The following is a 25365-nucleotide window of genomic DNA, read 5'->3' as shown; positions in this document are numbered from 1 at the left end:
AGACAGGCTACTCAGACAAGCAAATAAAGTACACAGAGTGGTGGGACAGGAGACATACAAGAACTAAGGGAACATACAGCAGGGGAACTAATCTAGTCTAAAGGTCAGTTCTTTTCCTTTTCTGGAGACCAAGATGTCTTGGTCACTCTCTGCAGGTCTTATGGTGGTTTAGGCCCTGTCTAGCTCAATAGTATCTTAGTGGCAAGCTCTAAAGGGGAACAGGTTCCAGAGAAGCCAGGAATGAGTGATAGAGGAGGTCCTTCCCCTTTCCTCATACGAATGCATCTGCACGTTTGTGTGCAGATACACGTGCATGCACACACACAAACACACACACACAGTGCTTCACCTGGTATCTCCTCATCGCCTATTATGAGGCTAGGGGGTCCTGCATTCCCTGGCACACCAGGGTTGTCCCGCTGGCTTGGGTGGTCAACACGAATAGAGAGGACCCGTAGCAGTGGCAGTGCTCGCACGATAGCACGTGTCAGCTCCAGGATGGGCAGTGGTGAGAACAGGTCACTGAGATGCAGGGCACGGAGGCGACATCCAGCCTGGCCTGACAGGGCCCGCAGGCTGTCTAGCAGGCGGAAGATGTTAGAGCCCAGGCCTATGGCAAGAAAGAGATTAAGTCAGAACCATGTGGGAGTGTCAGCAGGGGTAATATATTCAAATACAACTCCAAATACTTTTGGTTACTAGCAAATCTCTTGGGTTTTGGCTCAGCTTATTTAAACCCATTTGTCTTAACTACTCATCCATGTCTTGCTTTTTCCTTAGGTAACCAGCATACTGAGGTCTGCTGTTTCGGGCTATGCCCATAAGAAGCATCAGTCAGGGCAGAGTCACAAAATTTAGAAGATACGTCTGCCTCCTTAGCACAGCAGGCAGCGCGTCAGTCTCATAATCTGAAGGTCCTGAGTTCGTACCTCAGAGGGGGCAGCTGGTATTTGGCCGGGCGCGGTGGCTCACGCCTGTAATCCCAGCACTTTGGGAGGCGGAGACGGGCGGATCACGAGGTCAGGAGATCGAGACCATCCTGGCTAACACGGTGAAACCCCGTCTCTACTAAAAAAATACAGAAAAAACTAGCCGGGCGAGATGGCGAGCGCCTGTAGTCCCAGCTACTGGGGAGGCTGAGGCAGGAGAATGGCGTAAACCCGGGAGGCGGAGCTTGCAGTGAGCTGAGATCCAGCCACTACACTCCAGCCTGGGCGACAGAGCGAGACTCCGTCTCAAAAAAAAAAAAAAAAAAAAAAAAAAGATACAATATGGTGAAGCAGCATGTGGCTACTAGCTGAATGACAGGCCCAGACAGTAGCAGGTCTCTGGATTTCTGGGTTCTGAGTAGTTTTCTGAAGAAACTGGCCTTGAAGGAAGTTTTAGACAGAGGGAGAAGACATAGTCAAGAATCCCAGTTAGTTGGGAGCACTGGCTCATGCCTGTAATCCCAACACTTTGGGAGGCCAAGGTGGGCAGATCACTTGAGGCCAAGAGTTCCAGACCAGCCTGGCCAACATGGTGAAACCCTGTCTCTACCGAAAATACAGAAATTAGCTGGGCTTGGTGGCACATGCCTGTAGTCCCAGCTACTGGGGAGGCTGAGGCAGGAGAATCACTTGAACCTGGGAGATGGAGGTTGCAGTGAGCCGAGATCACACCACTGCACTCCAGCCTGGGTGACAGAGCAAGACTGTCTCAAAAAAAAAAAAAAAAAAAAAAAAAAAATCACAGCTCGGAGAGTGCAAGGCATGCATGGGACGCTTGCTTGTTTGGCTACATGAGGCTCAGGAAACAGCTCTAGAGGGCAGGGCTTTGAAGGCCACATTATGGAAAGGCAAAGGGATGGTTTAATCTCATAGGCAATAGGGAGCACCTAAAAACTATGGAGAGTGACAGTGACCCAACGGGGAATACTTTAGAAGAATCAATGGGTGGGAATGGGGCAGAAAAAAAATAACCAAATCCCACAGGATGGACTAGGATCCAGGAAGGTTAGTTGCTTAATGCCACAGGCAAATAATTCCTTGGACTGTGCAGGCTCCTGTTCATTCATTCATTCATTCATTCATTCATTCAACTAAACTACCCAGGGCCTACTAAATATCACGTTTTTTGCTAGACACTAGTGAGCAGAACATTGCTTTTTTTTTCTTACATAGCTTGATAATGTAAAGGAAACTGGGGGAATAAAGTACTATGGAATTACAAAGGATGGGTACCTAGTCCAGCTTACATCAGTAAAGGCACTCCAGCTAAGTCCTAAAAAACATAAAGGAGACAGGCTAAAATTTAGGAAGAATGATTGTGGCAGAGGCAACTTGGCATATGTAGAGTCCTGAAGGAGAACAAAAAAATTTCATAATGGCTGGTGTGAAATTGTGAAGGGGGAAGCATTCAAGATACAACTATAGGCCAGGTGTGGTGGCTCACACCTATATATTACCAGCACTTTGGGAGGCTGAGGTAGGCAGATCACCTGAGGTCAGGAGCCCAAGACCAGTCTGGCCAACATGGTAAAACCCTGTCTCTACTAAAAATACAAAAATTAGCTGGGTATAGTGGCGTGTGCCTGTAATCCCAGCTACTAAGGCAGTAGAATTGCTTGGACCTGAGAGGTGGAGGTTGCAGTGAGCCAAGATTACACCATTGCATTCCAGCCTGAGTGACAAGAGTGAGATTCCATGTCAAAAAAAAAAAAAAAAAAAGATACAACCATAGAAGTAACCAGGAGTGGCCGGGCGTGGTGGCTCACGCCTGTAATCCCAGCACTTTGGGAGGCCGAGACGGGCGGATCACAAGGTCAGGAGATCGAGACCATCCTGGCTAACACGGTGAAACCCCGTCTCTACTAAAAAATACAAAAAACTAGCCGGGCGAGGTGGCGGGCGCCTGTAGTCCCAGCTACTCGGGAGGCTGAGGCAGGAGAATGGCGTGAACCCGGGAGGCGGAGCTTGCAGTGAGCTGAGATCCGGCCACCGCACTCCAGCCTGGTTGACAGAGCGAGACTCCGTCTTAAAAAAAAAAAAAAAAAAAAAAAAAAAGAACCAGGAGTGAGAACATGAATGACCCCTAAGTAAAATTAAGCAATATGGTGAGGGGAAGCCATTGAAAGCTGTTTGCGTGAATGAATGACAGGGTCATTTTTGACTGATTTTTGAAAGAATCAAGACTGCATTTTTCAAAGAATGCTTGGGCTGCAGCGCGGATAATGGATTTGTATGGTATGAGTAAGGAGTCCGGAGGAACTGCTGAAATTAGTTCAGGTAGGGAATAATGGTAGCTTGAATTAAGGATGTGGAGATAAATAAATGTATTTAACAAATTGTAAAGATAGGGCTGGGCGTAGTGGCTCATGACTATAATCTCAGCAGTGAAGGAGGCTGAGGTTGGTGGATCACTTGAGGCCAGGAGTTCAAGACCAGCCTGGCTGGGGAAACCCTGTCCTTACTAAAAATATAAAAACTAGCCCAGTGTGGTGGTACATGCCTGTAATTCCAGGTACTTGGGAGGTTGAGGCACGAGAATCACTGGAACCCAGAAGGTAGAGGTTCCAGTGAGCTGAGATTGCACCACTGCACTCCAGCCTGGGTGACAGCAAGAGTGTCTCAAAAAGGAAAACGGAAAGATAGGGCCTCATGAGCAAATGTGTGGAGTAAGACAATACAGGTTTCTTTGGGCAAGTGAGTAAACCAATGTCATTGAGAACAGAAGGATCGGTATAGTGTGAAGGTGCATTCAAGTAGATGTAATGAGTTGGGGGGGCATGTTGTGGGTTATGAAGTGGTCATGTCTATTAGCTGGATAAATGGGTCTGGAAGGTCAAGAGAAAGATCTGGGGTAATGTCACATAATGGGGAATCTTTAGCATAGTTGGCCTTTGAAACCACAGGAATGGATGAAATTGTCCAAGAAGGGTGCATAAAGTGGGAAAGCTCTGAGGAATTCTGAATAAGCAGACAGGAGGAGAAAACTTTTTTTTTGAGATGGAGTCTCGTTCTGTTGCCCAGGTTAAAGTACAGTGGCACGATCTCCAGTCACTGCAACCTCAGCCTCCTGAGTAGCTGGGATTATAGGCACCCACCACCACGCCTGGCTAATTTTTGTATTTTTAGTAGAGACGGGGTTTCACCATCTTGGTCAGGCTGGTCTTGAACTCCTGACCTCGTGATCCACCTACCTTGACCTTGCAAAGTGCTGGGATTACAGGCATGAGCCACTGTGCCCGGCCAAGAAAACATTTTTTAAGATAGTGAGAAAAAAAAAAAATGAAGATTAATAGCAATAAATCCTGCCAAGAAAAGTTACTGAAAAGTATACATTGAATCTAGTAACAAGGAGGACCTTGGAGACATAAGTCCTTGCCAGTGCAGTGGTAGGGGTATAAGAGGCTGGAAGGGGCTGTGGGTAAGAGAAGTGGAAACAGTACAGATAACTAAGGTTGTGAAGAATAGGAGATGATAGTTAACAGTTTATTAATATGGCACAGACAGAGGTGGTGGTGGCAGTTTTTGGTGGAGACCTGTTAAGATGCTGGTAGAAGAGAGACAGTGAAAAGGAGAAAGATAGTATAAATAGTTGTTTGAAAGCATGGATCTGCAGTCTGGTTGCCTGGGTTTGAATCCTAGCTCTATAATTGCTAGGTTATCCTGAGGAAGTCACTTGCTCTCATAGCGTTGTAAAGATTAAATTGTTAGATCAAATTATCAAGAATACTTAAAATATGCCAGACACATACTAAGCAGTATATAAAAATTAGTTTGAGAAACAAGTTTCCCTAAGAAGGTAGGATGCTTGTTTCTCAAACTGATAATTTTTATATACTTCATTGTGAAGCTCTATGCATCTAGAGCACAGGTGAGAGAATTAGCCTTAGAAAGGATGGTGGTCTCTTCCATTCTGGTGGAGAAGGATGAGTGCAGATGGAGAGTTTATAGGCTGCTTAGCAAGCTGAAGAAACTCATGTGTGATGGCTTCTATTTTCTTGGTGAAGTAGGTGAGGTCATCCCTGAGAAGGGAAAAGGAGGGTTTGGAAGTGGTAGGAATGGGAGCTGATGTTGCAAGCACAGTGAAGGTTCATATGAGGTTAATGATCATGAGTGTATAGTAGCACTGATTTGCACAGTTGTATGATTTTTCTCTAGCAGTGCTCAGCAACCTAGGCAGATTGCTGGATTTAGCCAGAGTTGAGGTTTAGCTAGCTGGGCACAAGCAGGAGGGAAATGAGGACTGAGGATTGCTTTGCAGGTTGTTGGTCTGATAAGAAATTGTGTCCCACACCTTGTCTGGACAGCTGCTCTAATATGACTGGTGAGGTCAAACTGTAGCCCTGCCTGGGCATGCATATACTATACTGCTCCCACCTGCCCTTGGATTGCCTTGCATATCTAAAATGTATTCATTCTTCAGATTCCAGCTGGCTTGTCTCATTGCCCCTCAGGAACCCCTGCTTTCAACAACTAATCAAGTGTATAGACTTTATGTTCCTCTCTTCTAGCACTGACAGTCTCCCCTGCTGTGAGGCATACAAGTCTTCCTCTCTAACCTCCTGATCATACCCCCAATTTGCCCCTCCCACCTCCCCAGAATTAGGCACACAGCTAGTGCTTGCTAGGCAATCCAAGCCCAATCCCTGCCACTCCAGGGTGCTCACCATTGTAGGAGAGTGTGAGGCTCTCCAGTGACACCCAGGAGCTCAGCAGGTGGCATAGTGTCAGGGCTGCCTCTGTGGAGAGTGGAACTGTGAATAGCTCCAAGGTGGAGATGCTGCGGAATCTTTGTGAAGCTTCCAGTGCTGGAAGCCCCAGGCAGCTGGGATCTGATCCATCCAAAGCTCCACAAGCCACTTCCCCAATCTCCATCTCTTCACCATCCTCCTTCTCGCCAGCCACAATAAAAACAAAGTCATACAGGTCTTCAGACTCTGCACCAGGCCCCTGACGAGTGCGAGCACCCTTCTTCCCTGCAGCTCGCTTGAAACGCTTTAGGGGCTTAGGCTGTGGGGCTGAGCTAGCTGGTGCCCGTTTGTATGAGGATGTAGAAGAAGAGGCAGAGGAAGTGGCTGCTAGAGCAGAAGGTGGCCGCTTGGTGCCAGGAGCCTCATGGGAGGTGGCTGGGGGGTGTAGCTCCCTCTTAAGGTCTGTTCCGCCTGCTGTCAGGCTCTCCTGTGTGCTCCGGCGTGTTACCCGAGTGGCAGGTGCAGCTCTGGGCATCTGCTTGGCTTCACTCTTACGCCGGCTGGCCATCAGGGCTGCAGCACATCGCTCAGCAGCATCCCGGCGGGGCCGACGTGAACCCAATAAGAGGGACCCTTCATCTCGGGATGGGGCCCGGCCTCGGGAGGCCTCTCCACAGAGGCGGCAGGGTGGGCCACCAGGCCCTGGTTGCCAGAAGCCAGCACTCATGGTGAGAATAAGGATGAAAAGGGCTGACTCAGGCACAGGCCAGGAGTATAGCGACACTTGACTGACAGCCCCATGGTGAATGAGCTGATGCAACAGCTGCCGAAGTGACTGCTGAGCAGCCACATCAGAGAACAGCAGGTGGCGGAACTTGAGTGTGTGCAGGGAGCTGGCCAAGGTCTCCAGAACCCTGCGGTTGGGCTCAGCCACCAGCTCGGTTGCACCCTGCAGCATGTTACAGATGGTAAGCTGTCGGACATGGCGGGAGCTGTGCAAAAGAGGCGAGAACCGCTGATCACAAAGACGCCTGTCAGAAGACACATCAATGGTCCCACGTAGAACATGGGAAAAAAAGGCCTCCATAAACTTGGCTCGCCAGCATGTCACACTCTGAAAAGAAGAAAACATGCCAGACAGCCATGATATATCCATGAAACTGTCCAAATTTCCTCCTCCTCCAATAGCAAACTATTTACTGAGTCAGGCAACACTCTACAAATTCATTTAATCTTCACATCTCTGAGGTATGTATTATTATTAGCCCTAATTCACAGGTAAAACTGAGGCACAAAGAGGTTATCACCTGTGGTCACACAGGTAAGTGGTTGGGTTATTTGAACCCAGGAAATCTGGTTCCAAAGACCCTGCTTTTATTATAGTGCCTCCACTGAAACACCCCATAAGTTCTTCCATGTTTGTTTCTAGAACCTTACCCCAATTTTTTTTTCTTTTCTTTTCTTTTTTTTTTTTTAAAGATAGAATCTCACTTTGTAGCCCAGGCTGGAGTGCAGTGGTATGATCTCAGCTCACTGCAACTTCTGCCTCCCAGGTTCAAGTGATTCTTGTGCCTCAGCCTCTGGAGAAACTGGGATTACAGGCGCCCACCACATCCGGCTAATTTTTGTATTTTTTTTTAGTAGAGATGGGGTTTCACCATATTGGCCAGGCTGGTCTTGAACTCTAGACCTCAAGTGTTCTGCCCACCTTGGCCTCCCAAAGTGCTGGGATTGTAGGCATGAGCCACCACGCCCAGCCCCTTATCCCAACTTTTAATTCTTACCACCAACAGCCCCTTATCACTTCACACCTGACCACTAACTTCCTGATTACTCTCCCTGTCCCCAAAGTAGTGCTGTAAAACACTAATAACATCATACTGCATTAAAACACCCGATGTCTACCTACTGCCCTTCCACCCTCTGCCTGAGAAGCTTTATTTCCCACATCTTGCTTATGAGAATGCTTTGCTCTAGCCAAACTGGTCACCCCATGGACCCAAACCTGCCTATGTCCTTTCCTACATCTACCAGAAATGTCTCCATTGCTGAACTAGACTTCCTGAAAGGACTTAGAAACATGTCATTTGAGACTGTCTCTTGTTGGGACTCCTCTGACACTGTGACTACTCAAGACTAAGATGCTGGTGTGTTGTCTCATGGTGTTGAGTCCCTTTACCTGTGTACATGTCTTATCCTAGCCACATTAGAAATTCTTAGAAAGCAGGAATCATATCTTGATTTATTTCTTCCAAGGCAACAGTTATTTGCTTTGATGGATAGGAAATCTCATCAGACTATTCTGCACTTGATCTTAGCCAAAAGGCCAAGAAGCGATTCATCAGACTATTCTGATATGTTTAATATAACTCTGAATGCAAGTGATTCTCAGCCTTTGGTGCACATCAGAATTCCCTTGGAGCTTTTCTTCCCCAAAATTCACATACCAGACACCCAGACTTGGTGATTCTGTGTTACATCTGAGGTAAGGTCCAGATATTTTTATTGTTTGAACCATCCCAGATGATTCTGATGTACATCAGAGGTTAGGAATTACTGCTACCTAATCCAGAAGGGCACACCGAGACAAAGACAGGTACCAGACCCTAAAGTTTCTAATTTAAGATGATCCCTAAGTCATCTTGGGGGCAGTAGAAAGTCAGGTCCCAGCTCTTTCAGTATCCTCTGGATTTCTCTGAACCTCTTCCCTCATCTGCAAAATGTGGATAACCTGCTTCACAGGATTGTTGTGAAGATCAAAATGAAGTAGTACAAATTAAAGCACTTTGTAATCTGTAAAATATAAAAAATGTTACTGCTGCTGCCACTGCTATTAACCTGGACGGGATATGAAATGGAGGCAGAGCCTGTTAAGCATGGTGCTCATTCAGACTAAAGCCAAGGCTGTGGGGGCCTGAGGTTCCCCAAGACTAAAACATGTCTTTGGTCCTTACCCTGCCTCCATGCATTCCTCCATACTGGAGTGACCCTCAGTTCCTATTTGAGGTTCTCAGAAGGAACTAGGCCTCTGCTGTCCTCAAGCAAAAGTGTCATTCCTGTTGCCTTAGCTATTTCCCCAGACTCCACTTACTGTGGTAATAATTAGGAATGACTTCCTGCTTAAAATAACTGCATAGCAGCAACACAGAAAGGCCTTGCTCATCAGCAGCAGGACACTGAGGGCAGGAAAAACTACCTGGCAACCAAATCTCTGCTCAGCTTTGAGTGAAGGCAAAGAAGGTATCCTTTGGTCCTACCTCACACTAGCACTTTTCCTACAGATTTGCTGCCCACACCCAGTATTGAAAAACACTTGCAGGTAACCTTAGCAAGGCTTCAGCTTTACAAGTGAGCTAGTCAGATGGTTATTACAATATCCGGCCTAAAATATGGACAAAGATGGTGAGCCAAGATATTGTGGCTGTTTCTGGCTATAAGAGGCACAGGGGAAATGTATGTTAGATAAGTAAATACTGGACTTTTTCAGACATGTTAACGGTTGATGAAACCAATGGGAGACAGAATATTCGGAACACTCCAGACACAACTATAGTGAGCAGCATGACACAGTGATCAGGAACATGCACTCCAGAAGCAGGCTGCTTCAACTTGAATCTGGGTCCGCCATTCACTAACTGTAACTTAGGCAAGTCATTTCACCTCTTTCTGCCTTAGTTTCATCATCTATAAAGTGGAAGATCACTATGTACTGACATCATAGCATTTTTGTGACAGTTAAATGAGTAAAGTTACGACAGCTCTCAGTGGCTTCTTTCTCACAAACTAACGTACGAGCAGACAGAAGATCACGAAGTTTTATTTCATCACCACTCTTAAGAAGAATCTATGCTAAAATTCGAAGCTGAGAGATGCTTGAGATCTAGTCCAAACCACTCATTTTATGGACTCGTATGCTATCACGATGCAAAGTGATTTAGTACTTTGTTTTCTGTGAGGGTAAGGGAAATGAGGCATGATCAATGAAGTGAAGTGACATTTGCCCCAACACAATCTTTGGCCCATCCTCAATGGGCTGGCAGGGGAAGAGGAAGTGTGTGTACAAACTAGGGGGGGGCTAAACATCTTGTGCTAACTTGTTAGAGCTAACAATATTCACAAACTATATTTATTGTTGTTCATTGTTTTGCTGATACCAGAAATATTGTGTGTGGATAGAGAAGCAAATGAAAAATCATGGACCAGGCATGGTGACTCATGCATGTAATCCCAGCACTTGGGGATGCCAAGGCAGGCAGATTGCTTGAGTCCATGAGTTTGAGACCAGCCTGGGCAACGTGACAAAACCCTATCTCTACTAAAAATAGGAAAAGTTTAGCCGGGCATGGTGGTGCACGCCTGTAATCCAGCTGCTTGGGAGGCTGAGGTGGGAGGATTGCCTGAGCCTGGGAGGTTGAGGCTGCAGTGAGCCAAGATCGTGCCACTGTACTCCAGCCTGGGCAACTGGAGTGAGACCGTCTCAAAAAAAGTGTAAACTGGCCGGGCGCGGTGGATCAAGCCTGTAATCCCAGCACTTTGGGAGGCCGAGGCGGGCGGATCATGAGGTCAGGAGATCGAGACCATCCTGGCTAACATGGTGAAACCCCGTCTCTACTAAAAAAATACAAAAAACTAGCTGGGCGAAGTGGCGGGCGCCTGTAGTCCCAGCTACTCGGGAGGCTGAGGCAGGAGAATGGCGTAAACCCGGGAGGCGGAGCTTGCAGTGAGCTGAGATCCGGCCACTGCACTCCAGCCCGGGTGACAGAGCGAGACTCTGTCTCAAAAAAAAAAAAAAAAAAAAAGTGTAAACTAACTCTGGAGTATTTACGTGTATGAGAGTAGCTACCTGTATTTGTTTTTACAACATTGAGACAATTCTGAACAGTTTCAAATGCTGGGCTTTTAAAACATACCATGGGCCGGGTGCGGTGGCTCAAGCCTGTAATCCCAGCACTTTGGGAGGCCGAGACGGGCGGATCACAAGGTCAGGAGATCGAGACCATCCTGGCTAACACAGCGAAACCCCGTCTCTACTAAAAACACAAAAAATTAGCCGGGCGAGGTGGCGGCGCCTGTGGTCCCAGCTACTCGGGAGGCTGAGGCAGGAGAATGGCGGGAACCCGGGAGGCGGAGCTTGCAGTGAGCTGAGATCTGGCCACTGCACTCCAGCCTGGGCGACAGAGCGAGACTCCGTCTCAAAAAAAAAAAAAAAAAAAAAAAATACCATGTATTCAAATGTTTTTAGAATATTTTCTTTTGAAAATGTGTACCATATGTAATAATACTTGCTGTATTGAATATTTCCATTGTTTCTAGCTTTTTTTTTTTTTTTTTTTTTAAAGACAGTTTTTCTGTCACCCTGACCTGGGCTGGAGTGCAGTGGCAGGATATTAGCTCATTGCAACCTCTGCCTCCCGGGTTCAAGCAATTCTCATGCCTCAGCCTTCCAGTAGCTGGGACTACAGGTGCATACCACCATGTCCAGCTAATTTTTTGGTATTTTTTAGTAGACAGAGTTTCGCCATGTTGGCCAGGCTGGTCTCAAACTCCTGAGCTCAGTTGATCTGCCTGCCTTGGCCTCCCAAAGTGTTGAGATTACAGGCATAAGCCACCATGCCTGGCCTGTTTCTAGGTTTTGGTTTTTTTTTTTTTTTTAGACATTCTCGTTCTGTTGCCCAGGCTGGAGTACAGTGGCATGATCTCGGCTCACTGCAACCTCCATCTCCCAGGTTCAAGCTATTCTGCCCCAGCCTCCCAAGCTGGGATTACAGGCATGTGCCACCATGCCTGGCTAATTTTTGTATTTTTGGTAGAGATGGGGTTTTGCCATGCTGGCCAGGCTGGTCTTGAACTCCTGACCTCAAGTGATCTGCCCGCCTTGGCCTCCCAAAGTGCTGGGATTACAGGTGTGAGCCACGGTGCCTGACCCTGTTTCTAGCTTTTTTTTTTTTTTTTCTTTTTTTTGAGACGGAGTCTTGCTGTGTCACCCAGGCTGGAGTGCAATGGCCAGATCTCGGCTCACTGCAAGCTCCGCCTCCCGGGTTCACGCCATTCTCCTGCCTCAGCCTCCCGAGTAGCTGGGACTACAGGCATCCGCCACCTCGCCCGGCTAGTTTTTTTTTGTATTTTTTAGTAGAGACGGGGTTTCACCCTGTTAGCCAGGATGGTCTCGATCTCCTGACCTCGTGATCCGCCTGTCTCGGCCTCCCAAAGTGCTGGGATTACAGGCTTGAGGCACCGCGCCCGGCCTTTTTTTTTTTTTTTTGAGACGGAGTCTTGCTCTGTCGCCCAGGCTGGAGTGCAGTGGCCGGATCTCAGCTCACTGCAAGCTCCGCCTCCCGGGTTCACGCCATTCTCCTGCCTCAGCCTCCGGAGTAGCTGGGACTACAGGCGCCCGCCACCTCGCCCGGCTAGTTTTTTTGTATTTTCTTAGTAGAGACGGGGTTTCACCATGTTAGCTAGGATGGTCTTGATCTTGTGACCTCGTGATCCGCCCGTCTCGGCCTCCCAAAGTGCTGGGATTACAGGCTTGAGCCACCGCGCCCGGCCTCTAGCTTTTTTATATTGAACTCTTCTGTAATATACATCTGGAAATAAATCTTCATGAGTATCTCAATTTTTATATACTATAAATTCTAAGAAGCAGAACTTCTAGCCAAATTATTTTTTTTAAGAGACAGGGTCTTGCCCCATCACCCAGGGCTACAGTGCAGTGGTGAGATCATAGCTCACTGTAGCCTTGAACTCCGGGTCTCATGCAATTTTCCTGCCTCAGCCTCCCAAGTAGCAGGGACTATAGACGCATGCCACTATGCACAGCTAATTTTTAATTTTTTTCTGTAGAGATGAGGTCTCACTATGTTGCTCCAGCAGGTTTTTTTTTTTTGAGATGGAGTCTTTTTCTGTCGCCCAGGCTGGAGTGCAATGGTGCCATCTTGGCTCACTGCAACCTCCACGTCCCAGGCTCAAGTGATTCTCCTGCCTTAGCCTCTTGAGTAGCTGGAACTACAGGCATGTGCCACCACGCCCGGCTAAGTTTTGTATTTTTAGTAGAGACGGGGTTTTACCATATTGGCCAGGCTGGTCTTGAACTCCTGACCTCAGGTGATCTACCTGCCTTGGCCTCCCAAAGTGCTGGGATTACAGGTGTAAGCCACCATCATGCCCAGCATAAATTTTCTGGGGAGGAGAGGGTCTCTGTCAGCCAGGCTGGAGTGCAGTGGTGCTATTATAGTTCACTGCAGCCTCAACCTCCTGGGCTCCTCAGCTTCCCAGTTAGCTGGGAGGTACATGCCAACAAGCCCAGCTAATTTTTAAAAATTATTGCAGGCTGGCCACAGTGGCTTATACCTGTAATCCCAGTACTTTGGGAGGCCAGGGCCAGGGGATCACTTGAGGTCAGGAGTTCGAGACCAGCCTGGCCAATGTGGTGAAACCTCGTCTCTACTAAAAATACAAAAAGTAGCCAGGCCTAGTGATGGGCGCCTGTAATCTCAGCTACTTTGGAGGCTGAGACAGGAGAATCACTTGAACCTGTGAGGCAAAGGTTGCAGTGAGCCAAGATCATACCACTGCACTCCAGCCTGGGAGACAGAGAGAGACTCTGTCTTAAAAAAAAAAAAAAAAAAAAATTATTGCAGGGATGGGGTCTCCCTGTGTTGCCCAGACTGGTCTCGAATTCGTGGGCTCAAGTGATCCTCTTGCCTTGGTGTTCTAAAGTCTGGAATTACAGGTAAGAGCCACCATACCCAGCCAGCCTAAATATTTTAAAGTCTGAACAAATATTACCACATTGCCTACCAAGAAAGTTACAACAATTTCTGTTACCACCAACAGCATATTAAAATGCAAATTTCACCCACCCATGGCCAAACCTAGGCATTTCCTTTGCAATGAAAACCAAATCAAAACAAGACGTTACTAAACTAAGCGGTGAGATTTTACTTTCTCAGTTTTATCATGAGACTTAACATTTTTCACTTTACTGGGGATTTTTGTATATTTCGTGATGTGTCCAAATCCTTACTCATTTTACTGGGATATTTGTCTTTTTCCATTTTGTGTCCCTTTGTTTTGCAAATATTGTTGCAAATGTTCTTTCATAGTGTATTTACCTTTTAAAATTTGGTTATGATATTGGCATTTTTTTTTTAATTTAATTAATACAAAGTCCTGAAGATAGTGTTAATATTTTATGTGGTTAAATATGTCTGTATTTTCTCTCTTGGTTCTGTACATTTAATAATTAGCACTCTTGGCTGGGCACAGTGGCTCACGCCTGTAATCCCAGCACTTTGGGAGGCCGAGACGGGTGGATCACGAGGTCAAGAGATGGAGACCATCCTGGCCAACATGGTGAAACCTCGTCTCTACTAAAAATGCAAAAACTAGCTGGGTGTGGTGGCGCATACCTGTAGTCCCAGCTACTACTAGGGAGGCTGAGGCAGGAGAATAACTTGAACCCAGGAGGCAGAGGTTGCAGTGAGCTGAGATCGCACCACTGCACTTCAGCCCGGCAACAGAGCGAGACTTCATCTCAAAACAAAACAAAACAAAATTAGTACTCTCTCCATCCTGAGATTAGGATGGTCACTTTTATTATATTTTTAGTTGTGCTCTTTTTTTTTTTTGAGACAGGGTTATGACACTGGAGTGCAGTGTCATGATCATTGCTCACTGCAGCCTTGACCGACCTCTGACGCTCAGTTGATCCTCCTGCCTCAGCCTCCCGAATAGCTGGGACTAGAGGCGTACACCAGCACACCCAGCTAACTTTTGTATTTTTTGTAGAAACAAGGTTTTGTCATGTTGCCCAGGCTGTTCTTGAACTCCTGGACTCAAGCGATCTGACCACCTTGGCCTCCCAAAGTTTTTCTGGGATTGCAGGTGTGAGCCATCACACCCGGCCTGATTTTACTTTTACTTTTTTTTGTTTATTGGTTTTATTATTTTTGGAGACAGAGTCTCACTCAGTCACCCAGGCTGGAGTGCAATGGAGCAATCTAGTCTCACTGCAACCTCTGCCTCCTGGGTTCAAGTGATTCTCATGCCTCAGCCTCCCAAGGAGTTTAGATTACAGGTATGCACCACCGCGTCCAGCTAATTTTTGTATTTTTATTTTTTATCTTTATTTTTTTGAGTCAGAGTCTCACTGTGTCACCCAGGCTGGAGTGCAGTGGTAAAATCTCAGCTCATTACAACCTCTGCCACCTGGGTTCAAGCAATTCTACTGCCTCAGCCCCCCAAGTAGTAATCCCAGAGTAGCTGGGATTACAGGCATGCACCACCACACCTGATTTTCAGTAGAGACAGGGTTTCACCATGTGGGCCAGGCTCGTCTCAACTCCTGACCCTCAAGTGACCTGCTCACCTTGGCCTCCCAAAGTACTGGGATTACAGGTATGAGCCACGGTGCTCGGCCTAAGTTTTGTATTTTTAGTAGAGATGGGGTTTCACCATGTAGGCCAGGCTGGTCTCAACTCCTGACCTCAAGTGATCTGCCCACCTCGGCCTCCCAAAGTGCTGGGATTACAGGTGTGAGCCACCACATCTGGCCTGTTGGTTTTATTATTTTTATTTTTTAAATTTTTATTTTTTTCTCTTCTTTGGTGTTGAAACTGATTTTTTGTTGTTTTTGAGTCAAGGTCTGGCTCTATTGCCCAGGCTGGAGTGCGATGGTGTGATCTCAGCTCACTGCATCCTCTGCCTCCTGGGCTCCCTCCCACCTCAGCCTCCTGAGTAGCTGGGACTACAGGTGCACACTACCACACCAGGATAATTTTTCTATTTTTTTGTAGAGACGGGGTTTCTCCACGTTGCCCAGGTTGGTCCCAAACTTGTGAGCTCAAGCAATCCACCCACCTCGGCCTCCCAAAGTACTGGGATTACAGGTGTGAGCCACTGCGCCTGGCCTTTTTTTTTTTTAAGAGGCATGGTTTCGTGCTGTCACCCAGGCTGGAGTGTAGTGGCATGATCACATGCCTGCAACTCCTAGGCTCAAGCTGTTCCTCTCACCTCAGCCTCTGCCGTAGCTGGGATTATAAATGTGAGCCACTGTACCCAACTCTTGAGCTTTTACTTTTTACAACGAAATCTTTTTTTTTTTTTTTTTTTTTGAGAGAGAGTTTCGCTCTTGTCACCCAGGCTGGAATGCAATGGCACAATCTTGGCTCACTGCAACCTCCGCCTCCTGGGTTCAAGCAATTCTCCTGCCTCAGCCTCTTGAGTAGCTGGGACTAAAGGCACATGCCACCATTCCCAGCTAATTTTTGTATTTTCAGTAGAGATGGGGTTTCACCATTTTGGCCAGGCTGGTCTTGAACTCCTGACCTCATGATCCGCCTGCCTTGGCCTCTTAAAGTGCTGGGATTATAGGCGTGAGCCACTGTGCCTATTCTTTATACTGAAGTCATTAAAGTATACTATAAATTGAGGCTCTAACTTAACTTTTTCCAAATGGCTAACCAATTGCTAGAGAATAATTTATTGTGTAAATCTTAATTTATTCATTGCTTTTTCTCCAGAGTATCTATTCTATTATGCAGACCTCTTTTTTTGTTTGTTAGTTTTTTGAGACAGGGTCTCTCTCCTGTTGCCCAGGCTGGAGTACAGTGGTGCGATCTTGGCTCACTGCAGCCTCGACTTCCCAGGCTCAAGTGATCCTCCTACCTTAGCCTCCTGAGTATCTGGGACTACAGGCATGCACCACCATGCCCAGCCAATTCTTTGTATTTTTAGTAGAGATGAGGTCTTGCCATGTTGCCCAGGCTGGCCTTGAGCTCCTGGGTTCAAGCAATCCATCTGCCTCAGCCTCCCAAAGTGCTAAGATTACAGGTGTGAGCCACCATGCCTGACCTCACAGATCTCTTTATATACCCCAGGACTACACAGTTTGAAATATTATTGCTTTATAAGCATTCTATATCTATATTTATCTTGCTCACCATTGATTGTATCCCTGGAACCTAGCATAATACATGGAACTGAGCAGGTGCTGAATAAGTGTTTGTGACTATGAGCTGAAGGCTATTGTCATGCAAAAGTGGGAAGCGGAAGACACCCTCTGGAACAGATATGCTCCAAGTTAGGACCTCTGCCTAACTGACTGTTGGGCCACCAAGCCTGGGGCCTCTAAATGCTCTGAAATGCTTTGAGCCAAGAAGACAGGATAATAAACATTCTTTTCCAGAAAGCTTTCTCCAAGAGAAAAATATAATCTTTATCACCTGCTGGTCAACTATACTGCTTGTGAAATACTGGAACAAAGTGAATCTGATGTTTCCTTAAAGATAGCAAAAAGCAGTTACTCTTTTCTAATATTCTTGAGTCTGCTTCTCTTCCTCATAAGGCCTGGTGTCCTCATTCTGAACTTCAAGGGTTGCAGTCCAGATTTGGAAGTGAATAAGCTGAAGGAGATGGGGCTCAATGTTACTGAACCCAGTGCATCCCCAGAAATTAAATCTCCAATTCCTGACATTAGCTTTTTTTCCACCTGTTATTTGGCCTCATTCACCATAGAAGGCCCAGTTCAAATACTACTTCCTAGAAGAGACTTTCTTGTTGTCTCTCAACCTCCTTACTATCCTGTGTTACACCACTTATCCTATCATATGTGATCTATTTGTAGATTTCCCTATTAAACTGGTAGGTCCTTGCCGGGCACGGTGGCTCATGCCTGTAATCCCAGCACTTTTGGAGGCCAAGGCGAGCAGATCACCTGAGGTCAGGAGTTCGAGATCAGCTGACCAACATGGAAAAACCCTGTCTCTATTAAAAATACAAAAAAATTAGCTGGGTGTGGTGGCACATGCCTGTAATCCCAGCTACTCGAGAGGCTAAGCCAGGAGAATTGCTTGAACCCGGGAGGCAGAGGTTGCATTGAGCCATTGCACTCCAGCCCGGGCGACAAGAGTGAAACTCTGTCTCAAACAAAACAAAACAACTGGTAGGTCTTTAAGATTAGAGGCGGCCGGGCGCGGTGGCTCAAGCCTGTAATCCCAGCACTTTGGGAGGCCGAGATGGGCGGATCACGAGGTCAGGAGATCAAGACCATCCTGGCTAACACGGTGAAACCCCGTCTCTACTAAAAAATACAAAAAACTAGCCGGGCGAGGTGGCAGGCGCCTGTAGTGCCAGCTACTCGGGAGGCTGAGGCAGGAGAATGGCGTAAACCTGGGAGGCGGAGCTTGCAGTGAGCTGAGATCCGGCCACTGCACTCCAGCTTGGGCGACAGAGCGAGACTCCGTCTCAAAAAAAAAAAAAAAAAAAAAAAAGATTAGAGGCTGCATCTATTCTTCCAAGATCTGGTACCTGGTTAAGTTTCAGTAAATGTTTATTGAATTAAATCTACCCCGTCACCTAGTTATGGGGGAGTAAAAGAAGCTCTGCTTAAATGAGAGCTCCAGTGATTTATATCTGTATCAGTGAATAATAGAATCCCAGGGCTAAAAGGAGCCCTAAAAGTCATCTTGTGCAACCCCTTTTACAATGCTGAATCCCCTGCAGAACACCTATGTGTCAAGGAGTTATCCAGACTCCATTTGAACTTAGTGATGGGAAGTTTATTACCTCTAGAATTAGCTTGTTTCATAAGCTCAGGGTTTAAGCTTTACATAAACTTCAGGTTAGCAAAAATGTATTTTCCATTAGCTTCCATCCAGAACAAGTCTATTAATCCCTCCTTCATGTGACAGCCATTCATATATTTCAAGATGGGTCATGTTTCCCAAGTCTTCTCTTTTTCAGGAAAAACATCTCCAGTCTTCCCAATCTGACTCACATAATGTGGCTTTGACTTCTTTCTCCATACTCCATGGGTAGCCTGACCATTGCAGAGCTAGGCAGGACTGTTGACTGTTGTCCACCTTGTCCTTCAGCCTATACTATATTTACACTAGTTCACACAGCTCAAGGTATAGTCATTATGAGTGGCTTCAACATATTGTTGACTAAACTCCCTTAATCTTTTTTATACAAGCTGTTACTAAGCAGACTACTTTATCCCACATCCTGAGGCCATGCAATTGGAACTTTTAAAACTCATTGAAGTATTGGTGTATTCTATTAAATTTCATTTTGTTAGATTTGACCACTGCATCAAGAACTCTAGGAATCCTGGCTCTGCCATCCATTGTGATCACTAACTTTCCCTGTTTTGTGTCCCCTGCAAATATGGTGAGCAAGCAATTCAGTGACAAATGCCAAATGGACCAAAACCTTGTGACAAGCCATCAGAGCCCTCCTCCCACATCCATTCCATCACTGCCTCTGCACTTTACCAGTACCCAGCTTGTGTTTGTGTGCTATTCCTGCTTTTACCATGCAAAATCAGGCTAGTGTTCTACCTGATAACTTACTTCCAAACTGGAAGGCCGTGTCTTCATCAGTTCATCCCAGAGTCGGCGCCAGATGGCCTGAGTGGAGAGGCCTGTAAGGAGAAATATCACACTTGGCTGCTTGCTGGCCACCATAAGTACATCAACCTTTAATGTTGTCCTCCGGGTTCACAGGAGCAATATGGCAGAGTGATTAAGAACATTGGCTCTAAAGACAGATTGCCTGGGTGTGAATATCAGCAAACTACACTCCAGCTATGTGACTTTGGGCAAGTTACTTAATTTCTCTGTGGTTCAGTTTCCTCATCTGTAAAATGTTAATAACAGCTATTTCATAGGGTTGTTGAAAGGATTAGAGTAAATGAGTTTTTCTAGGTAAAGTGCCTAGGACAGTGCTTGACACATTAGGGTTCAATGTTAGCTGTTAACAGATGTGTCTAATGAGCGGAGGAAGCTTGGTAAAATAGAGAAACTAAGATTCGGAAGATCTGGGTTGTTCTGGCTTTGCTATTAATTGTGGTGTGCCTGTGTCTCACTTTTATCAGTATAATAAAGATCATATACTTGGCTTTGTGTTTCACAGGACACTGAGGAATGAGGAAGAAAAATAGGTGTGAAGGTACTTTTTGAAAAGCATGAAGTTCTAAGGCCAGGTGCGGTGGCTCAAGCCTGTAATCCCAACACTTTGGGAGGCCAAGGAAGGTGGATCACGAGGTCAGGAGATTGAGACTGTCCTGGCTAACACGTTGAAACTCCGTCCCTACTAAAAATACAAAAAAAATTAGCCGGGCGTGGTGGTAGGCGCCTGTAGTCCCAGCTACTACTACTGAGGCAGGAGAATGGTGTGAACCCGGGAGGCGGAGCTTGCCATGAGCCAAGATTGCACCACTGCACTCCACCCTGGGCAACAAAGCAAGACTCCGTATAAAAAAAAAAAAAAAAAGCATGAAGTTCTAGCAGGTATCAGGTGTAATATTTACCTGAAGAACATTATGGTGCCTTGCTCATAATCATTGACTGAGAAAGAGACAGAAAGATACTCACCTTTCTTGAGGGCAGTTTCCTCAATCCTCTCCAAGTAATATATATTGAGCAGAGGTAGGATGCTTTGAAGTATTGGGCCTGGGAGGGCTACAAAAATCAAAACAAAAGTTTACTTTTCCTCCCCTCCCCCTCCCCCTCAAGAGGGTTCCAAGCATTATTTATTCTACTGGAAAGGAAAATGGAAGGGTAGACTTCTCACTTGACAAATGGAGCCTCTAGAAGCTAATCTAGATCTGTTCCAAACTCTAGTCCACTTATCTTCAGCCACTCAGTTGGAAGCTGGAATTTCAGGGGCCAGGGTGAGATCATCCCACAAAACAAGCTGACATGCTAAATGAGCTTGACATGCTTTTTAGGAGCTGGTCAGTTCACTTTGCCCAAGCAAAATGAACCATTTTGCATTGAAAAGCACCTACTGAATATGTGTGATAAAAGGTCTTTCATAATCTGCCCTGCTAGTATCAGCTCCCTGCTTTGCCTCCTACATTTCAGCCACACTTAACTACTTTTTCATTTACCTAACATGCTGCTTTCTGCCCCTGTACCTTTGTCATGCTGTTCTTTCCAACAGGAATGTCCTTTGTCATGCTGTTCTAATAGGAATGTCATTGCCACTTTCACTATATCAACTACTCATCTTTCAAGTATCACATGCCCTTTATTAAGTCTTTCCTGAATTCCCTTCCCATTCTTCCAGATTAACCACTACCATCCTTTGGGCTACTGCTATATCCTGAATTAGTACTTTCCTATGAAGAAGAGAAACAATTCATGTCTCTAAAGTCAATATACCTTTTTTTTTTTTTTTTTGAGATGGAGTGTCGCTTTGTCGCCCAGGCTGCAGTGGCGCGATCTCGGCTCACTGCAAGCTCCGCCTCCCGGGTTCATGCTATTCTCCCGCCTCAGCCTCCTGGGTAGCTGGGACTACAGGAGCGCACCACCACGCCCGGCTGATTTTTTGTATTTTTAGTAGAGACGGGGTTTCACTGTGTTAGCCAGGATGGTCTCGATCTCCTGACCTCGTGACCCGCCTGCCTCAGCCTCCCAAAGTGCTGGGATTACAGGCGTGAGCCACTGCACCCAGCCAAAAGTCAATATATCTTAAAAACAACCTGCTCTTGCCAACTTCTCTAGTTCTAAGAGCTGTTATAGTATAGTGTCTAAAGGGTTTGGCCTCTAGAGTAGGAAAAATCTGGGTGAAATTCTAACTATTTAGTTAAATGTGAATCCTTGGACAAATTATTTAAGCCTCTTTAAGCCTTTGTTTCTTCAACTGGAAAAAAATGGAGGCCACGCACAGTGGCTCACACCTGTAATCCCAGCACTTTGGGAGTCTAAGACAAGAGGATCGCTTAAGCTCGGGAGTTCGAGGCTACAGTGAGCTATGCTTACACCACTGTACTTGAGCCCAAGTGATAGAGTGAGAACCCATCTCAAAACAAAACAAAAATTAGCAGAGTGTGATGGTGTGCACCTGTGGTCACAGCTACTTGGGAAGCTAAGGTGGGAGGATGGCTGGAGCCCAGGAGGTTGAGGCTGCAGCGAGCTGTGCTTAGACCACTGCACTCCAGCCTGGGTGACAGAGCAAGACCCTGCCTCAAAAAATAAAAAATAGGTGGGATGCAATGGTTCACACCTGTAATCCCAGCACTTTGGGAGGCCAAGGCAGGCAGATCACTTGAGGTCAGGAGTTTGATACCAGCCTGACCAACATGGTGAAACCCCGTCTCTACTGAAAATACAAAAATTAGCCAGGTGTAATGATGCATGCCTGTAATCCCAGCTACGTGGGAGGCTGAGGCACAAGAATCGCTTGAACTCAGGAGGTAGAGATTGCAGTGAGCTGAGATGGCGCCATTGCACTCCAGCCTGGGCGACAGAGCAAGACTCTGTCTCAAAAATAAAATAAAATGGAGATAACAGTAATTAACTCATGATATTGTTGGGAAGATCATGCTTATAATCTGTTTAAAATAATGCCCAGCCATAATAAGCTCACTAAATGTTGGTTGTTATTTTTATCCTGTCAGTGGCATCTCTGTCCAATCAAGAACAAGTCAAACTCACACTTGTAATCCCTGTAATCTTTGGAGGTCGAGGTGGGGGACATTGCTTAAGCCCAGGAGTTTGAGACCAGCCTGGGCAACATGGGAAACTCCCGTCTCTACCAAAAATACAGAGAAAATTAGCCGGGTGTTGTGGGGCACACCTGTGGTCCCAGCTTCTTGGGAGGCTGAGGTGGGAGAATTGCTTGAGCCCAGAAGATAGAGGTGGCAGTGAGCTGGTATCATGCCACTGCACTCCAGCCTGGGTGACAGAGTGAGACCCCATCTCAAAGAAAAAGAACAAGTCTAAGATCTTGGAGTATACCAAAACTTCCGCCCCAGGGTCTCTTTTTATTTTTATTTACAGAATAACTGAATCTTGACATCAAGAATCTAGTATAATTCTTTGTACATTGTATGTCCTCAATGTACCTGCTGAATGAAAGTGTTAATTCCCTATGCTTTTACACACGAATGTAGTCCACATCACCTTTCATCTGGTCTATTACAACAGCTTAACTGCTCTCCTTCACTTCAGTCTCTATCCAGTCCCTCTTCATCCTGCTCTTGGTGATGACATTACCCTCTTCGAAACCCTTGGAGGTCTCTCTGCTGCATTCATGATAAAGTCCAAACTCCACATCCTGGTATTCAAGGTATAGTATACCTTATTCTACTTAAGTTTCCTCATTGTACCCTTTCCTGCTGCCTCTATACCTCTGCTGCCCCAACTCCTTACACAAAGCGATGCTAGTTCACTACCTCCAGGAAGACTTTCCTGGCTGTTAGCCCACACTGAGACTTTCCTCCAAAATAGTAATGCTTAGCAGGCCTCTTCCTTGGCTATTCTCCTAAAAGGCCTCACTTGATTCAGCTTTTTCTGGTCTAGGCCCACAGGAGCTCTTCCTCCCCTGTCTCCTCTCAACCTCGCTGGGGGCTCAGCCAGTAATGGGATGGTGGTATATACAGCAGTGATGGGGGAGGGAGAAGGGGAAATGGAGATTCAGTAAACTGTCAATTGTTTTGGGGGGAAGAAGCAACAGGGGAAGAAGTTCCTCAGAGCCCCTCCAACCTGCTCTCCTCTAGTTAGCCATCCCTTCTCACAGCCACAGGAATTCTCATCCCCTCCTTTCTCCATTCTTCTTAAGCCGGGATTTTCCTGGCTTCTTTCTAGCCTGCACCTTTAATGCTGCTGCTTCCCAACCTGGGCCTCCACACCCAGTCATCTTCCTTTTTAGCCAGTCTTAGCATCCCAGAAGCTCCAGGCAGACAAGCCAGACCCCGTCTGCCTTCTTCCCCATGCCCTAGGACTTTTCTGAGCTCCCTGCTCAGCTCAGAACGGAGACTTTCCTCATGTTCGCCATGGGTGGGCCTGCCCCTTGTCTTCTCAGCCTCTGGCTGGCCTGGAGCCTCCAGTGTCCCCTCCGCACACAGGCCCAACTTCTAACAGCCTCTTCCACTACCACTATGCAGGACACTCCGGCCTCACCGTACTGGGCTCCACTCCCACAGCCAAGGCCCTCCCCGACCACCCTCCAGCTTATCCCGGAGCTGCAGCGCCCCCAAACTCCAGGGCCTTTTCCCCACACCCCCTCCTCATGGCATAACTCAAACCCCCCGCCCTGCAACCTCGAGTCCTCAAAGTCCTCACTCCTGTCCTGACCAGGGCCTTCCTCCTGCAAAGACGCCACGGCCACCCGCAAGGCCTCCTGGTGGAACCTCCCCCGCGCCGCCTCCAGGCCCGGGGCCTGTTCTCCTGCCACCCTCCCCGGCAGGCCTTGGCCGGGCCTGCCACCTCCTCGCCCAACTCCAGCCCCGGCCTCCGGACCCCACCCTCAACACCAGCAGCCTCGCAGGCCCGAGGCCTCCCCTATCCCCAGCGCGGCCAGGCCTGCTTGGCAGAGCCTCGCTTTCCCTCTTTCACTAGCCCCACGTCGCGGACTCGTTTCCTTCGTCAGTGGCCAGGCCGTGGCCGGCGGTCCCCAACCCACAGCCCCGCCTCCCAGCCCAACTGGCCGGTTCGCCCTCCCCGGCCGTTCATCCCGGCGCCCCAGGCCGCCCTCCACCCAGGCCCGGCCCTTTGGTCCCGGCCGCTCTCAGGCCTGAGGCCCCCGTTCACTTCCATTCAGCCCAAGGCCTCTTGGCGGCGCCGCGCCCCCTGCCACGGCAGCCCGGCAGTCCGGGATCCCCGGGCCGTCGCCCCGCTTGGGGCCTCCTTGGCCCTTCCCGCCTGTCCATCATTCGAGCCTCCCTCGCTTGTTTAAGCCGCTCTGGGCCCCCTCCACTCGCTCTCCGGCCCCTCCTCGCCGCTCGAGCCGATCCGAGTGGCCTCCGGCGCTCCCTGTCCTGCGGGTCGCTCGGTCGCTCAGTCAGTTTGGCACCCGAGACCCCGGTTGTCGGTTCGCTCCCGTCAGCCCTGGGCCGTCAGACAGGCCGCGGCGCCCCGAGCCTTTCGGCCTCTCCCCCTGCCCCATTCCCTCGCTCTCAAATCCGCTGTCCTCCCCTCCGCCCATCGGCTTGGCCTCCGGAGTCTCGACCCCTGTGGCGTGTCAGGCAGATACTGGGGGTCCCGTTCCATCAGTCAGGTTCGGTGGCCCCGGGCCTGGCCTCCTGGCCTTAGGCCGGGCCTCCTAACCTCGGCCCCTGCCCCAGGGCAGCCGGGCCATCACTGCCCACCGGTTCGACATCCGAGACTCCCCTGCCCGGCCCAGCCGAGTGTCAGTTCGCGGCCCACAGCTCCGGCCCGCCAGTCCAGCCTCAGTCGCCCGGGCCCAGCCTCCTTCGCTCCAGACCGGGCCTCCTGGCCTCGCCCCCCGCGCCCCCGAGCCAGGCCGCGGTGCGGGTCAGCCTGCCCATTAGGTCTCCGTCTTTACTCTGTCCAGCCCTGTCAGTCACAAAATTCATGCTCCGATCCTACGATCTGGCTTTCAGTGCCCCAGGCTGGGCCTTGCCCCGGGCCTCCCGGCCTCGCCCCCCGCGCCCCCCGGCCGCTGGGCCGCCCCCTGCTCTTAGCCAGAGGTAGCCCCTCACCCCGCGACTTACCCCACACCCCGCTCTCCAGAACCCCCATATGGGCGCTCACCGCCCGCCCGCACAGCTCGAACAGGGCGGGGGGAGCGTTGGGGCCCGAGGCCGAGCTCTTCGCTGGCGCCGCCTCCCGGGACGTGGCCTCCATGGTCGTTGCCGCCGCTACCTCACAGAACCAGCAACTCCGGGCGCGCCAGGCCTCGGGCGCCGCCATCTTGGGGAGGTGCGCGAGCCCGAGAGT

At 48.2% G+C, this 25365-nt stretch overlaps 1 protein-coding gene and 1 non-coding gene across 4 annotated transcripts in view; one reads left to right on the top strand and one right to left on the bottom strand.

Annotated features, from left to right (window-relative positions):
* The window catches only part of LRRC41 (leucine rich repeat containing 41), a 27724-nt gene extending 2359 nt beyond the window's left edge, over window positions 1-25365 (bottom strand). Inside the window, exons 1-6 of one of the 3 annotated variants that reach the window (XM_077958642.1) lie at window positions 24774-25035; window positions 20252-20331; window positions 20053-20139; window positions 19030-19100; window positions 5654-6791; window positions 350-610 (exon numbers count right to left, since the gene is read on the bottom strand). In XM_077958642.1, coding sequence (XP_077814768.1) covers window positions 350-610; window positions 5654-6791; window positions 19030-19056 — 1426 coding nt within the window. In that variant the 5' untranslated portion in view covers window positions 19057-19100; window positions 20053-20139; window positions 20252-20331; window positions 24774-25035. Of the gene's footprint in view, window positions 1-349; window positions 611-5653; window positions 6792-19029; window positions 19101-20052; window positions 20140-20251; window positions 20332-24773; window positions 25083-25139 lie in introns of those variants that run through there. The other 2 variants (XM_015138718.3, XM_077958639.1) reach the window with 2 other exon arrangements.
* TRNAM-CAU (transfer RNA methionine (anticodon CAU)) lies at window positions 870-942 on the top strand. The gene has a single exon. It is a non-coding gene; the product is annotated as a tRNA-Met (tRNA).

This window comes from Macaca mulatta, chromosome 1 (genome assembly GCF_049350105.2).
Source record: "Macaca mulatta isolate MMU2019108-1 chromosome 1, T2T-MMU8v2.0, whole genome shotgun sequence".
NCBI classification, from domain to species: Eukaryota; Metazoa; Chordata; class Mammalia; order Primates; family Cercopithecidae; genus Macaca; species Macaca mulatta.
The sequence above is the reverse complement of the archived record's forward strand: the minus strand, read 5'-3'. Positions and strand labels throughout refer to the sequence as shown.